General features: G+C 38.9%; 1 protein-coding gene across 4 annotated transcripts in view; it reads right to left on the bottom strand.

The window, feature by feature from the left end:
- LOC117417265 (dynamin-like 120 kDa protein, mitochondrial) overlaps positions 1-16,862 on the bottom strand; it is a 37,881-nt gene extending 21,019 nt beyond the window's left edge. The window contains exons 1-25 of one of the 4 annotated variants that reach the window (XM_059034318.1): positions 16,722-16,862; positions 14,772-15,090; positions 13,040-13,136; positions 12,056-12,163; positions 11,529-11,582; positions 10,177-10,250; positions 9,037-9,147; positions 7,419-7,472; positions 7,041-7,145; positions 6,757-6,843; positions 6,191-6,304; positions 5,859-5,939; positions 5,647-5,721; positions 5,486-5,557; positions 5,067-5,166; positions 4,761-4,891; positions 4,232-4,304; positions 4,037-4,109; positions 3,828-3,943; positions 2,580-2,644; positions 2,185-2,265; positions 1,279-1,440; positions 775-927; positions 394-502; positions 134-213 (exon numbers count right to left, since the gene is read on the bottom strand). In XM_059034318.1, the coding sequence (XP_058890301.1) occupies positions 134-213; positions 394-502; positions 775-927; positions 1,279-1,440; positions 2,185-2,265; positions 2,580-2,644; positions 3,828-3,943; positions 4,037-4,109; positions 4,232-4,304; positions 4,761-4,891; positions 5,067-5,166; positions 5,486-5,557; positions 5,647-5,721; positions 5,859-5,939; positions 6,191-6,304; positions 6,757-6,843; positions 7,041-7,145; positions 7,419-7,472; positions 9,037-9,147; positions 10,177-10,250; positions 11,529-11,582; positions 12,056-12,163; positions 13,040-13,136; positions 14,772-15,090; positions 16,722-16,750 (2,523 nt within the window). In that variant the 5' untranslated portion in view covers positions 16,751-16,862. The remainder of the gene's footprint in view (positions 1-133; positions 214-393; positions 503-774; positions 928-1,278; positions 1,441-2,184; positions 2,266-2,579; positions 2,645-3,827; positions 3,944-4,036; positions 4,110-4,231; positions 4,305-4,760; positions 4,892-5,066; positions 5,167-5,485; positions 5,558-5,646; positions 5,722-5,858; positions 5,940-6,190; positions 6,305-6,756; positions 6,844-7,040; positions 7,146-7,418; positions 7,473-9,036; positions 9,148-10,176; positions 10,251-11,528; positions 11,583-12,055; positions 12,164-13,039; positions 13,137-14,771; positions 15,091-16,721) is intronic. The other 3 variants (XM_059034320.1, XM_059034319.1, XM_059034321.1) reach the window with 3 other exon arrangements.
- Between the last annotated feature and the right edge of the window lie 3 nt (positions 16,863-16,865).

The following is a 16,865-nucleotide window of genomic DNA, read 5'->3' as shown; positions in this document are numbered from 1 at the left end:
TCAAGGGTACAGCAGCAGTGTCCCCCACCTGGGATTGAACCCATGACCCTCCAGTCAAGAGTCCAGAGCCCTAACCACTACTCCACACTGCTGCCCAAAATGAGCATGTATTGTACATTATATCAGTAATGACCTGTTCTGGGGAGCGTTTCATCCAGTACATCCACCTCTGTTTCCAGTCTGGACCCACCATGTCACTGATTACGGATTCAGCTGCAAAAGATAATAATAAAAAAACAAACATGATCTGTAACACTCCCTTTTTATCAAGTTTCCTCTTGTTTAGTGCTGACATTACTCTTTCATTTACAGGTCAGTACCCACTCCCATTCAGACGCTGTTAACTAAACAATGTACGTCCTCCTGGTCTGAAACCAGTTATCTGAAACATACTGTCGTTAAGTCGGGTCTGCAGAGTCTCCTCCATGAACTGAATCGCTGCATCCCACTGGGGTTTATCTGATATGGACCGGTCTTCTAAAGCATTGTGCTGGATAACTCTCTGCAAAGAAAATACACAAAGTCACTAAAACTGTTTAAATAAGATAGCCTCAGGGAAGTGTCCTGGGAAAGAAAAGCATCATTAAGAACACTTTGGCTTCACAAGTCAGTGTAATAATACAACACAAATACACATCAGTAACTTCACTACAAAGCATCCACGTTCCCAACTTCCCTACCTATAAAGGAAGACTTCAGACCACCACCCCAAGGACAGCTAAAGGGTGACCTGTAACAAGCCCCTGAAGGGATTCCTGTCAGCAGATACTTTACCAAGCTGTCCTCTGCCCTCTCGTTCCACTTGTGTCGTTTTATACTCTCGTCTTTGACGGCCTCTTTCAGTTTGTCGAAGATGTCGTCCTGGTCTTTGCCTTTGTACTCCGACATGAAGCGGCCAAACTCTTCCTGCAGCGTCTCCCAGGCTACCTGGATCGAGAAGGGGTTCAACACGGTGAAAATGCACTGGCATATGCAGACAGACCTATTGTACGCATAGCTACAGATGGCATTGCAAGAATTCACAGAAACTGTACTTACACTGTCTACCACAGCTTTCTTAATTAAACCAACAAACATAGTTTTATGATTAAGTGCTGGAAAGCTACATAAAATGTTATGCTTATCAGCAGCCTGAAGTTTGTGATAGATTTGCTCTGAAAGAAAGTTCCATGTGACTCGGCACAGCTGTCTGGCCACTTAGGGCACGCACACAATTGCTGCAAGCAGACTGGACTGTTTTTCGTTTTGTTTCAGTACTGAAGCAGCCCATGTTTTTACCTCCAGTGCTTTATGTGGCAGCTGCTTGTCAGTCCACTGCTTGAGTCTGATGTCCACCGTAGTGTTGAAGGTCCCTGAATTCATGGTCTGAGCTGCAGGGAGATAGATGTTTTCTATCACATGCGTGGAAACTCTCTCCCACAGCTTTTTCTGGAGAATATCCTCCCTAAGATTTAAAACAATACCAATTTATTAGAGGCAGAGACAATACAACGAGTACAACACTTTCTAAGAGAGAAGCATTTTCTCTGCTCATACATTTGGGAAGAACTTTGTGTCCAAATTTCTAGGTATTATATAAAAATGCAGTACGGTATAAAATGCTGTCTCTTCTCAATTCTACCAGGACCCATTTATCACAGTCTGATGCTCATATTTCATTGCTGCAGGCTAGCATGTTCTGCCCCCTCGTGTCAATATAGACATCTCCTAAACAACCAACTAACAGAGCCACCCAGACCAGGCACGCACACAATAGCTTGTATTGTGCAATTCATCATCCCATTGATCAGGCTGAATTGATAAATCTCTTTCTAATCCACTTAAATATTAACAGGATTCAAGCACATATTATATATATATATATATATATATATATATATACACACACACACACACACACGTTTATTATCATCTAGCAGATTTTATATCAATTTAAAAAATGTAATAGTGAGATGACCAATATTCGTTTTTAAAACTATATTAAATAATAATAAGACTAGACTTTAGTCATGTTTTCTTGGACCCACCCAGTGTTCTCCAATGAAACGTGCATTAAGCATACTGAATGCACTACTGTTTCGTGTTAGACTAGAAAACCAGTTTGCTTACCTAAATGTAGATTATTTTAGATATGCCTTGTGTTACCTGACATACACTCTTTTTCCAATAAAAAAATGATAGTACTTGCCAGTGTTTTGGTGTAACTTGACTCAAGCTGATCACTTCATCCAAGATTTCATTCTTGGCCTTTTCAAAGAGCTCATTCTAAACAGCAAGAAGGAAAAAGAAAGAGTAGGGCTATGAAAGTCCACGACTCATAAAACAGCGATAGAGCTGCTTGCATTCCAAGTATTTTATTGAACCGTTTTCTATTTATGTTTTTAAAATAAATGCTATTTGAGTGGAATGACAAACAAAAACATGAATATGGTGTAGAATATCACTCTTAATGGAGAGGCCAAAAGTCAATGATCGGGTGACGTGTGAAACAAAGAGAGGCTTTTCCAACAAGCTTTCCAGGGTTTCCAGGTATCAACGTCTTTTACACGTTGTATTGACTGCGGATCTGAAGGTCTTACCCTATCGAGCTCTCTCAGTCGAGGGTAATTATTCTTCCACTCTGTCTCGAGGTTGAAGCGCGAGGCTGGAAAACAACAAGTATACACCTCACAGTTAGCACAGCTGGGGCTGGGTTCTTCTAAAGAAACACACACATTTACCAGCCTGGCCAGATTACAGGGTCCTGCCCGGGCACTAATAAAAAATGGAACCTAGGTTGAAAGGTTCAATGCTGTGTGAAGTCAGTGCGGCAGCTGAGCGCGTGAATACAATGAAAACAAAAGGAACGGCAGACTCTGATCAATACTGCCTGAATGATTCGGTGTGATGCCGCTCTCGCTGTGCCACCCAATCCCCTTAATAAGAGCAAGCTGTTGATTTTCTACACTCTCTGGGATCCATTACCAGCCTCCCACTGCAGCAGAGGAACACTGTGCTCCTTTTTCATCCACAATAGATACTGTATTAATTGCTCTGTTATTTGTGTCCCCTGAAGATTTTCGTTCAACCTGAGATGTGTGCGAATCAATAAGAGCACAAAGGAAAATGGAGCCAGGAGCTGAAAATCATAAATCTAGCTTCAGCTTGCTGTCTTTAGTTAAGGGGCTATTAAAATCGCTAAACGGAAGCAAGGGAGAGAACTGCCAAGTTAACTCCACAGTTCTCAGGGTGACTAAACTATAACAGCTGTGCTAAAGTGTTCTTAGCCTAGTAACTTAACACAATTTCAACTGGAACATGGAAACACTGTGGGGTCTGTGTAAGTGATCTACAGGCTCCAGATCTAAATACCAGTGGTTTAAATCATTAAAATAGGATCATCTTTGCTGATTTACATACATACACAGATATATACTAAAGGGAGTCACATGCAGAGAGAGAGAGAGAGACTGACTGTATCAATCTAGCTGTATGAGATGCAATTAGCTTGTGTGATTCTGGTAACCGAGCTGGGGCAACCTCTTTATACCTTTATTACCATATTATTTAAGCTTCCCCAAAGTTATAAATTGCAGACACTCCATTTATTACAAAGCAGCTAAAACAACATTGTTTTGTTTTATGTTATTTCTTCTAAATGAGAGGCAGGTGATGCATGTTAGTTTGATTAGACCCGTCACAAACGACAGTTTGCAGAACAACCCAACTTCCGTTCATGTGGAAGGCATTTAAACACTGCTGTTGTACTGGTTCTATTGAAAGACTGCAATTTGTACGCAGTGTGGATAGCATGGGTAGATCATCTTTGCTCAGTCACAAGTACATACCTTTAAATGAGTCTGCCTGCTGCTCCACTGACTCGCGGACCATTTTCCAAAAGCAGTCTGATACAGCCAGGCTCAGGTTCTTAGTAGTCACCTGATGTGCCTTCAGCATTCCTGTCCTTTTAGGATACAGAAGGTGCAAGCCTCAGCACACAAGCCTTTGCAGTGACACCATGTATTTAAATGCTTGCAATAATGTGCTGGAAACCTACTTTAATAATCTGGAATTCTGGAAAAAGTCCTCTTCATAATCTTTAATAGAGTCAATACCCTCGCTGCTATTACCTGATCGAAAGAGAGGACATTTTTTTTGTAATCAAAACTATTGATTTCAGTGACAGAGTGGTCAGTTATTGATTTTGGGTGGACGGTTAGTTTTTAAAAAGGTTCCAGATGGAGACTTTTACCTTTTCCGGTCACAACAGCAAAGTACCCCAAAGCTTTCATTGGAAATAACCTTCCCTCAACAATTTGCTGAATCTGCAGAGATAAAAAGCAATAAAACATTGTGAAAAACAATTAAATATAAAACCTGTTCTAAAACATGACCATGTTAACTGTTTTTTTTCATAGTTTTGAATACCTTGATCTACACTAATCCTAGGCATATGATAATCATATTGAAATCATTCACTATTTGCAAATTCATCCCAGGTGACAAGACATACATGCAGACTGTGATCACGAACGGCAGTGCTGAGAATGTATCAATCATTATGAAAAATGTATCTCTCAAAAATCATATTTTGCTTGCCTTACCTACTATAGTTTACAAAATCACTACTAAATTATTCAGAAAAACACATTTTTATCCATCAGCAGGCCAACAGTTCTGCATGCTGTAAGCAAAACTAAAACATGACAAATCGGACTAGAGTAGCGCATCTTTTTCAAACTGAGAGTAACCGAATTACATGTACAAGAAAAGTGACCCACCCTACTGGGACTGGCCAGGTTTTTCTCAGCCAAGTCTACTTTAGTCAGAACAAAGATTGTTCTTTTTCCCTGGGGGTCCATTTGACTGACGAGGTCTGTTACAATGCTGCGCTCCGCATCCACAGAACCATCTGTAACACAAAAAACATTTACAGCAGTTAAATATACTGGAAAATCAGCTAATAATTATACAATTATTATTATTATTACACCATCTAAACAGTTCCAACCTTCCAACAGTACATAACCAAAACTATTAATTTAACTAAACTAAATAACCACCAAGACAATGACAAGTCTCTTCACCTTGAATGCAGAGGATAATGGCGTTGGGATTCTGCATATAAGCCTTGCTGATACTAAAAATGGTTTCCTTTGTGTCCGGGGCCATGCCTGACGTCACAGTCTTCAAGATAGAAAAAAAAAAATAATAATAATAATAATGTATTAGTTGAAATGTGGTGCATCTCTTTTGCATCTCCTGTGCCATACAACGATTGTTTACAGAACAAGTTTTCAATTTTGAATCTGATTTTACTGTTGAGATTATAGGTATGCATGAGTGAGCCTTATATTCCAGGCAAGAAGGACGTCAAGCTGAAGCTCAGTCTGTGACAAAATTAACAGATAATGTTGGGTTAAAAAACTCTGCCTGCTGCTAGTGCCAGCACCTTTATATATTCAGCAAATCAGCTTGCAAACTGTCTAGTCTAGTCAGTACTTACGCTGATAACACCTGGCAGGTCCACCAGTACCATTCTCTGTATGCCAGGGCCCTTCACGCTCAGGGAGATGGTCTGCAACAAGAGAATGAAATGTGCATAAGCAGGAATATACACACCATCCTCCACAGGGTCTACTGCACATGTGGCACTGTAACAATTACCTCGGGGCTGACAGTTTGTCCTTCTTTCACACTCTTCCTCATTCGTATCTCTATTTCATGACGAAGGGCTGCCAACTGCGAATCAAATGAAAAGAAATTAAAACGACAATAGAAAAGCTTGTCGGTTTCTGAAAAAGAGAGCTGTAAATATTAATGCTAGATGAATTGTGTCAGCCTGTATGTTTCCGTTATGTATTGTTTAACATGCTTACATCTTCTTCTTTAGTGAGGTCGAACTCCCGGGAACTGTCTTTAAACATGGCCACATGGTGGGGACCTTCACTCAGGGTCACCTAGGAAGATGAAAGAAATCTTTGTAATAAAATGGGAGCATTCCCGTAGAATAAGGGCTACGTCACATCAGATAGAACGGTTTGTAAAAATAAAGCAAAATGCAAAAGACATCTGCATGTATGGTTTACCATTTGCTCAAAGTCACACAATTAGTCAGTGGCTTTGCAGAGAGTCAGACCCAGTTCTCTGCTTGATTGGCTGGTCCACACTGTCACCTAATGAACAGCAGTGTGTCGTGTAACCGGCTCACCTTGACAGGAGATCTGGTCATCATTTCTCCTGAACCCCGGGGGAATATCCTGGCCTGAGCAATCATCTCCAGCACACTGGTCTTCCCAGCACTCTGATCCCCAACTACAACAACCTGAGTTAGAAAAACCAAACATTAAAAATGACTTTAAAAAAAAAATAATAATAATAATTATTTATTAATCTTAAACAGAAACATAATTTCAAAGTTCAAGTGGTGCATTTAACAAAAAAAGAAATGCATCAACCCTTATAGAAGTTTACCAGAGTAAAAGCCTAGCAAGGTGTACTAAAGCACATGGTAAATCATATTAAAAACCATGGCAAACCATGCTAATCTATCATAAATGCAAAGTATAAAGATGAAAAAAATGGGGCAAAAAATGTAAAAACTACCATGCAAATGAACTGCAGTAAACATTCATATGGGAATTGAGAATTAACACAAGCCTACTCAACACATCAGTGTGAGTCACTTTCCTGATCGGATGTTCTCACATCTCACCCATGGCTGGTGCTAAAGCTCACACTGATGCTGCTTTAGCACTTTCACATTTCAAGTCTTACCCTCGGCAGATGATCCTGCGTATTATAGTTGGAATCATAGTCTGAGAGGATGTCCAAAACCTCAGAGTACATGTCAATCAGGGACTTCTACAGGGAGGTAAAAAATGTACATAATAATATAGTAGTAGTAATAATAATAATAATAATATTTATTGGTACTTCACTGTATTTACAAATATTACTATGCTTCTGGAATCCAATTCAAAATTTTAAACTCGAAAGCCTTGGCTAAAGGGCTCTTTCCTGCATGAGGCAATGAGAGCCCCAGCAGTGTATACTCTTACCTTGACTTTCCTCTGGTGAATGCCTTTATCATCCTTCTGCAGCACCACTTTCCTCAGCTCCTTGTTCTCCTTTTCCAAGCGCTCCAGGATTCTCTGGTACTTCAGCTGAAGAAGAACGTTCAGCCGTGCAACGAGCAAAAAAAACAAAACTGAACTATTATGAACGTGAATCACGGTGAAGCGGCACCTGGTTCAAACGGCTTCCGTCGTCATTTCAGTATGAAGGAGGTAAAGGTGTATGCCCTTGCTATTCATGTTATAGATGATTCATATTTAGTGTAATACCAAGTAGACTTCCCCCCAGATTTCAACATATGAAGTATAATCAAACTGCCTTCTCCCTTATAGTTCAGGGCACATAATAGATTCATTCACTACCTGTGTTCGAAGAAGCTCCTCCTGCAGCTGGTCTGCTTTTTCTTTGTCTGAAACCTTTAAAAACACAATTAAGAAATAAGCGCCTCCATTAATAAGCATGGTCGGTCTAAAAACAAACGTGCATGATGTGATCACTGAAACTCACTCACTGCTTCAAGCATCCACTTTCGAAGAACACTAACAGAAAAGCTACAAGCAGCCACTCTCTGCTGCAATGTTCTTTTTTATTCTCACCTGAATGATAGAAATGCTCAGTGGTACAGGTGTACTGCAGGATAACAGCTGTTAAGAGGTGCTGCATTCTGCTGTTATTCATAATGATCATATCAATTAAAACACTTTGTTTGAATTACAAATCTAATTGATACTTTATAATAGTTAGGTCTACTCTGTATTTTCTATATAACCTAGGCCTGGATATCTACACAGATCTCCTAAATACAATATGGGCATAACATTTCAGGTTATGTAAAGTGCGCGTTTTAGTAACGTGCAGCACGCAAAGTCATTAGAGATGCAAGAAGCTTGTCGGTTCATTCCAGTATATTTTCAAGAGTAATAGAATACTTTGATTCTTGTTCTGTACAGTATTAAAAAGACACTTCAAAACGCTGAGCCGAGGTAACCTGCAAAAGACTTGTTATTGAGTATCTTCACAGTATAAAATATTGGGTTATTTTGAATGCTTTGTAAATTTGCACTTCACACCGACACTCTAGAACAGGGGACCCCACAAACACCACATGAAGACAATTCATTAAAATGACCACTACAAACAAAGGGGGATGTTGAGACAGAATGGGACATGTTAATGCAGAGATTGAAAGTGCAACTGCGTGCAATTCCTCCACCACAACTCATTTTACATTTTAATAAAAAATAAAAAAATAAAAAAATAAAAGAATAATTTAGTAATCAGCATGAAAGCATTCCCAAGGCACCCTTTTGGATTGTGAGCTGACATTCAACCTGTCGGTGTGTGGAAGGAACGACCTGAACTGCATGCTGTGGAATGATTTTAGGAGCTTGAATCAAGCAAACCCTCACCATGTATTTTATCTTACAGTATCCAAAGGCTCATTCTCCACTAACAGCATTTTCGTGGGTGGCAAGCTTTGAAATGCATTCAAAACTACTTCTGCGTAGCTCTTTATCAAGACAGAAAGTATACACCACTGCAGAGCAATGTGGTCCAATGTGTTTTCATATACATTTTAAGTTAAGGCAAGTGAATAATTAAGTTACAAAACCTTGTATGTAGGGTCTTAATGATCAAACTTTTGGAAAAAAATAAAAATAAATAAATAACAAATATACCACATGTTTTAATCAGGTAGAGATGCCACGGTAAAAAGTTCTTTATAATTTGTGCATGTCGGTGTATCCATTTCCACTTCTGGACAGCACAACAGAGACGCTCTCTCAGTAGTAACTATAGTAAGTGCAATACGAGTGGACGTTGCAAATAATCATCCTTGCTCGTACTTGACAGGCTGGAGAACGGAATACACGTCACTGCCTGGCCAGCGTACAGCGGTTTAGCCACCCTGAAAGAGCCTGTCAGTGTGAATGCAGCTGTGGGTTTTGAATGGTTTGTTTGATGTCTGTAAACCTTCACCTTGCGCTTCTGCTGTGAAGAGCCTGTGCTATACTGCCCTGCGGCCGTGCGTGCTGCCTCTTCATGCTCCCGGATTTGCTCCTGTATTAGAATGAGTTCCCCCAGCAGACCCTGCCGTGAGTGTACAAAGGAAGAGAGGTAGGAAAGAGGGGGCGGGGAGGGGGTGAAATACAAATCAAATAAAAAAAGAGGTGGAAAACAAGTTAAACATAAAGCCAGGTGGAAATATGGAAAGATGGGTAAAGAAATGAGAAGTGGTAGAATAAGAGAACTTTGATCCTTGACCGCCCTCTACTGGCAGACCAGAGTCATCATCGTCAACATGGTTTTACCAAAGTGAGAATGTAGGGCTTGATGACTGAAATCCATATGTTCAACGCAAAAGGGCTACTCAACTGTACATAAATCATTTCCAAATTATTATTATTATTATTTATTTCTTAGCAGACGCCCTTATCCAGGGCGACTTACAATCGTAATCAAATACATTTCAAGTGTAAAACATAAATAAATAAATATTCATTGTTTTATAAATGTGCTTACAGAAACGATATTTATGAATTTAAATCTATTACCTGTTAAACTAAATTAATCTCAAATCGCTTTTCTACAGGTTAGCATTTTTTAGTAACTCTGCCAAAACAACTAAATCTAATAGGGATCTTGAATTCCATCAACAGTTATTTTAAAATAGATTACATAAAACATAAGAGTACGGAATAGCTAAATGGTACTTGGACTAAACGTAACAAGGTCCAAATGAACATGCAACACACATATATGATATGAATGACAAACTATCATGGGTCTATTGTGCACTCAGGAGGTATGTGCCAGAGGTGAGCTGTGACACGCTGGTATAAAAGCACATGGTCCATTACAGTATGGCTCAACAGACCCCACTCACTGATAGATTATAAAGAAAGGGTTACGATCCCTGTGTCCCCAGTGTGAAGTGCTTCTGGTCACTGGTGAGACCACAGCCATGGGTCACCTGCCAAGGGTCATTATTATCTTGTGAAACGAGATTCTCCTATAGAGAGAAGCTATAGTGAAGGAACCCCCCCACACACACACTATACACACACTATACTGAACACCCCAACGTTACTCAAATATTCTCAGCTTTTTTAAACTTGCCTTCTTATACTGTTTCTCAGAGCCTTCGAAGCTGGCGTTTTCTGTGGCTTTGAATGTGGCCTCCCCCGATGATTCTGTACAGAAAAACAAAAGGTGCTGCTCTGTTAGATATGTTAGTTTTCATAACCTTGATAGACAAAGTTTGGAGGTATTCTGACTGATTGAATACACCTCATGAACTTAACTTTTTAGGGCATGCCTGTATAATACAAAAAGCATAGAGACATTTTATATATAATTACATATAATTAAATACACACATATATATATATATATATATATATATATATATATATATATATATATATATATATATATATATATATATATATATATATATATTCATTTTAACTTGCAGCATTGTACAAACTGTTTCATTAGTATGTACAAAAAATATATTGTCATGCTTGTTTATTTGTATGGGGATAATAGGATTTGACTGACTGATAATTAAAAGTAGTTGCGCAAAAGCTAAGCATGTTTAAGACACAATGTTTTCTTTCTTTCTTTCTTTCTTTCTAAATACATTAGGAGTGATTTTAAAAGCTTTTCTACTCCAGATTCTTACCCTAGTGTAAATTACACTACTTTTAATAGTAAATTATTGTAATAAAAAGATAAATAAAAACTTATCTTGAGCATTTATTTATTTAATTTTGTATGTATTTTACCAGTAAAAACACGTGTGGTTTTAGTTTTGATTTCACAATAAAAAATAAATTAATTAAAAAAATCAATAAAAAGGATTTCCATTTTGGGAGTTTAAAGCATTGAAAATCACCCACATTCATATTTATTATACAAGGCATGTCTATCAATCAAACCAGGGGTTCATTTTCTCTACGGCACACCTTACAGTGCACCCAGAAAAGCTGCAGCACAGGTGTAAACTAGGTATGTAGCAGAAGTCAAAGGAGGCAATACAGAAATAACACAACATACACAAAACAAACAAAAAACTACCTGTATTTGTATCTGTCGTTAAGTGCACCGCAAACCGTATAAATCAACTAAAACACTTTTTTTTTTTTTCTTTTAAACAAATCTTGCCATTCACATTGTTATTTAATTATGAAACAAAAATCAGAGCTGCAATTAAACCTTTTTGAATGCAAAGAAGAATAACAGATTTCCTGAGCTAAATGTAGTTTAATTTACCCAAGGACTGAATTGTCAGAAATACACAAAGTCACATTTGAAGTTTAGACAGACGATACAAGGAAGGCTGCGCAAGGCTAATGGTATGTGCCAGGGATAAGGAATAACAGGATTTACAGAACTCCAAAAAACATCATTCAAACTGAACTTGAATTGGAAGGTGAATGGGATCAGAAAGAATGGGGTTTACACACCTAACAACAGATGCAGACCAGAAGCTCCTTTGACTTCACTAACCAAACTCACACCTGTGAAAAATCAGCACAAAGGGGGGGAAATGAAATGATAGTGACAAAAAGAAATCTCAAACCAGTCTCAAAACACACGGTCAAAATCACAAACCAACTACATCATCAAAAAGTGACACACACACACAATTTCTGAATGAATTGGACAGTGCCTTTTAAAACCTTGGCACAACAACAGTCTGTGCATCTGGTCACAACCAAGGCATATACACGGAAAGGTTTGAATGACTCCAATATATTCCTACACGCTCTCAAATACCAAATAGAATTGATGGTTCTAGCAATTGTATCTGTTTTAGCAGAGCAGAATTGTAACTATCTTTATCACAGTATTGAGGATCACAGTGCCATAATTCAAACAGAATTTCAGCCGCTGTGCAGGTTTTTGCCCCCTGCTGTATTTACTGATTACACGTTAAAAGCAGCAAAGCTAATACTTGAGTAAACAATAAACAGATTATACTATTACAAACCCTTTGACATCAGGCTTTTCAGGAAACTGAAGTTCTCCCCGATCTTCTCAAAGTCTGGCAGCAGCTTGGCCAGGGTCTCTGCATCGGGCAGGGCGTTGGCTATTTTCTCTGCAAAGAAGAAATAAATAAATAAATATTGCTATTTAAAACATTTTCATCTAAGCAACACAAGCATAAGCTGAAACCTGACAGCTAAGTTTTAGTTTTTTGTCTTAAACTTCACGTTAACTATAGAAACAAAATATTCAACCAGGACACCAGTGTAATGTTATGAAAAAGAAAAAACAATTTAGGTAATATTTATTTCCCACTAAAACATAACAGAAAACATTTCCACAGTCCAGACGTGTAAAGTCTAGGAAAAATAACTCAATCAAAACTGCAGCTCGCTCTTGTTGCATAGGATAGATAACTCCATCCAAAACTGCAGACCAGTAAACTGATCTTGTGCATGCCCCGTTTTATTTATTCTTCAGCACAAAACAATGACGCTACAGTATGTGCTACCCCTTTATAACACTGTATTCTGGAGCCATCGTTAAGAGACTGTCTATGTGTGTTCTGCCTTATAAAGATAATGCAAGTGCTTGTGAAACAGCATTATAGGGAAAATAGGAGTCAAGACCATGCTGCATTACAATGAGGAAGCTGTGTAAAGGGCTGCCTTATCAAGGGTAACAGTGCAATACGTTTTCAACAGGTTCTCTTCCTGCATGTCACCGTGCAGAAAGAGGATCAGCAGCTCTCAAAAGACACAGCAGTGTCCCCTCAGCAGCAACAGTCATGTGAGTGCAAACCCACTCGTTAACATGGAAGAAGTCAGCCCAAGGCTGAGCTTGTTTTCAACAAGGTATAATTAATAAATAGGTTCAAGCGGCTCTATTATTGAGCTCAAGTCATTAGGATTAAACAGTCTACGCACAGCTCCTTAAAGGATACTGGATTACTGGGTCATGGTAATATAGCCTGTAGAAATACCCTTACCCAGATCAATGTGTTCATCAAGCTCCCATATGAAATCAGGCACTACCCATTTATATTCACCAAGATCAGGCAGCATATCCTTCCATTCTTCATAAGTCTGAAAGAAAACATTGAAGCATATAGTTGGAACTCAAAGAGATTGGATTTCAAAGTTTTACATTTCATTTACCAAAAAACAAAACAAAACATAAATTATTTGGGAAACAGCCAGCAGAAAGTGCAAATGATAATTTCTCTTCCCGTATTCTGGCACCTCCTCTGCTTCACGGAGTCTCATCTGCTATTCAAACACCATCCCACAAAGCAAGATGGGAATAAAACAAAAAGCCGACGTGATAAATCCGGTTCAAATCTGTCCATTTCTTCATACTTATTATTTTGATTTATTTTATATTATTTCATAGATGAACAGCTGTTACTGACTGACTGACTAACCGGACATGTGTCTAATCGGTCTGTTTCTATTTATAGCTTTTCAGATGTCTGGAGAACAGATTTAGTGAATTTAAGATTTGCCAATTCCTGTCTGCTGAAGCAATTAATCCCAAAGTGCACAAAAGCATCAAGTCTGTTGTATATGGAATTGCAATGGTCAGAAAACTCACATGTTTATGTGTGATTAATGATCAATCAAGTATTGATAGTATATCATCAGTGACTCACTTTTACAACCCTAATTTGAATTTAACTTCTCTTGATCACCCCAAAATCACCGAGTCCTTGGAGTGTTTTGTGACCTTTAGTGTCCTAGTCAGTAGTCTCTCCTAACTATTTTTCTACTGGTGTCCAGATAAAAAAAAAGCATAGTTTCAATAAAAAATATATACTTCAGCTGTAAATTATAGGAAATAATCTTTGTGGAACCAAGTAGCAGTTAAGAGCAGCAGAGAGGACTATTTATAGCTGTCCCAGATCTGCAAAGCTTCCTGGAAGGATTAAGAGAGAGCGTGAGTTTGTGCATGGGAAGGCTGGAGGACAATTGCATAGCCATTTGATCCATTCAGGTTCAATTAGTCATAGTGTGCAGGTTATTCTAAACTCACAAAACCATGAATGGAGCAAATTGCTATGCAATGGGAGTTGTTTCCATCCCTATCGTGATATCACACATTTAGGCCACTGTCATCATCTTAATCTGAAGGAAATGAAAAAAAAGTATCAGTAATAAAAGTAATAGTAACAGGGATGGAAGTAAGACCACACTGCATAGCAGTTTGCCTGTGGCTAATCAAGCTTGTAGTAAAACCTGGAACGGATGAAACTGCTGTGCAATAGGGTCTTATTTTTAACCCTGAATATGACAAGTAATAATAATAATAATAATAATAACAATAATAATAATAATAATAATAATAATAATAATAATAATAATAAACATTCAGAGGTAATACAATAAAGTTTCTTTAATGGAGGCAGTGTGGTCCAGTGGTTAAAGTCCAGGACTTGTAACCAGAAGGTCACTCGTTCAAATCCCACCTCTTCCATTGCCTGACTCACTGTGTGACCCTGAGCAAGTCACTTAACTTCCTTGTGCTCCATCCTGCGGATGAGATGTTAAATCAATGTCCTATTGTAAGTGACTCTGCATATAATGCACAGTTCACAGCCAACCTCTGTAAAGCGCTTTGTGATGGTGGTCCACTATGAAAGGCGCTATATTAAAATAAAGATATTATATATTATTATATTAATCAGTGCATTATCACCCCCGCCACAGATTCAAGAGCAGTACCTTTTTAGCAGTGTAGCCACCACCGACAGCTGATCCCAGAAGCAGGTAGCGAAGCTTCAGCAGCCGTGTAGCCAGTCGGGCAACCCAGAAGGTCCTGTGTGGCTGGTGGCCGTACTTCCCTGGCAGGGGCCTGGCTGGGCGGAGGGGGAGTCTGGAGAGCGAGGTGAACTGTCGGGCTGCAGAGTGTGGGGCGGGCCTGTGAGGGTTAGAGTTGGGGGAGTTGCGGTGGTGGATTGCCCGAGACAGGGGGTGAAGTTTCTGAAGGGGGATCCTGATTTTGACACCTGAGCTGTTGGTAACCAGGTTCCTGCAGGCCACGCTGAGGGAGGGTGGGAGAGAAATAAGGGAGCTGTCAGTGGATTGTTTTACCAATAGTCATATTGATAGTCGGCATAGAAGCAGAAAGACGGGACACGCTCTTTACCTGGTGCAGAAAGACAGGCCAATGTAAACCTATACTACATTCTTTTCGGATAGGGTTGGGCCAATTTAAATCTTTAGCGAAGTATTCTAATTCTCTCAGATGGTCTGTTGCTGGAAACTCTGGCCCGTCTTTCTATACCTCTGCCATAAAGTCTATTCTCAAGTCCAGTCTCCATAGACATAGACACAGCTCAGCTAGAAAATAATAGCCAATTTCTGCAATAAATGCTGGGATAGCCACAATGCAAGCTCCTCTACAATCTACAGCACATATGTACTGTACCATGCTGCCTTGTATAGTACACCTTGACTTCTAATTACTGCTGATAGGGAGGACAAAGTTTAGTAAAAGAACACTGCTACTCATAGAAGTGTATGCAGTAGGACTGGCAGAATTACAATGGGAGTCAGGACTTCTGAAAGCAATATAAAAACCTTGCACACGAGAAATCTTGTTTTATAGTAGAAGTTGTCTGAAAAAAATTATTTCCTAGTATCTAGTAATCCAAGTAGAAACTGCAATAGAAAAAAAACATACATAACAAATACCATGGCATTTTAAATGGTAAGAAATGTTATATTTGAAGTAACCATTTAATAAGTAGAAATGTTAAGATATGTAATGTTTTCATACAGGAAGGGCCTGGTTTGCAGATTGGACACTGGAGGATAGCACAGAGATAGAGAAAGGGAGAGGTGCAGTTTCTTAGGCAGTAACGGTACTCGATTCGCAGAATGTAATTAACTATACTTGTTGTGTACAAATGAAATTGCAAAGGCAATAACATAATTTATTCACACAAAAAGGTTTTGAAAGTAAAAGATTCCACTCTGAATAGCACCATGAATCTCTGCATTCACTTTCAATAGAATATTAGATAAACATTGCCAAAGTGAAAATAAAAACTCGAGAGCTTCCCCATAGCTGTGTAAGTTAGAAGTTATTCACGATATTTCCAGTGTGTCCCAGTTTAAGGACTTAAAAATCTGGTCACCTTATAACTACTGTTAAAGACCTCGCAGATAGGAGATGGTTGTTTGTGGTCGTGTCTACGATTCATGATGATAGAAAGTCATTGAACAAGCTTGTTCTGGTGTGCTGCTGGCACTGTCCATTAGGCCGCTAACCCCACTCTGGCCCAATTTGAAGTTCAAGACCAGATTTTGCATGCGTCTCTGCCTGGTTTGGGGCAAAACATATCCTTGTAAACAACAAAGCTGTTCACATTTGGACATTTAATTCTAGAAAATGCCCAATTGCAGCACCCAGTGTCTGACACCGACATATCGCTGTCAAAATACTGATCCGCCAATCAGGTATCGTACACATGGCAACGTCTTAAATAAATGGGAATTGCATAATGCGATGTCATTTAATGAAACACGTAGGAAACATGTCACTTTACGTACATTATTATGATGTATATGTATGCATTGTTGGCTATCATTCTATACCTCACTCCCCGTTCTGCAATGCCATGACAAAAAAAAAAAAATAGATCTAGTATTGGACGAAAATCTACTCACCAGGCAGCTCCGGTCCCGGCCCGTAACATTATGCCGTAATAATAGGATTACTGTTTGATATAAACCCGCCTATCAGGTATCAGATCATTTTTTTGTTTAATTATATGGTGTTCATTAACAAGGACACAGAGAGCAAACCAGTGA

The sequence above is a fragment of the Acipenser ruthenus genome, chromosome 12 (genome assembly GCF_902713425.1).
Source record: "Acipenser ruthenus chromosome 12, fAciRut3.2 maternal haplotype, whole genome shotgun sequence".
Lineage (NCBI taxonomy): Eukaryota > Metazoa > Chordata > Actinopteri > Acipenseriformes > Acipenseridae > Acipenser > Acipenser ruthenus.
This window is presented reverse-complemented; position numbering and strand designations above follow the sequence as displayed.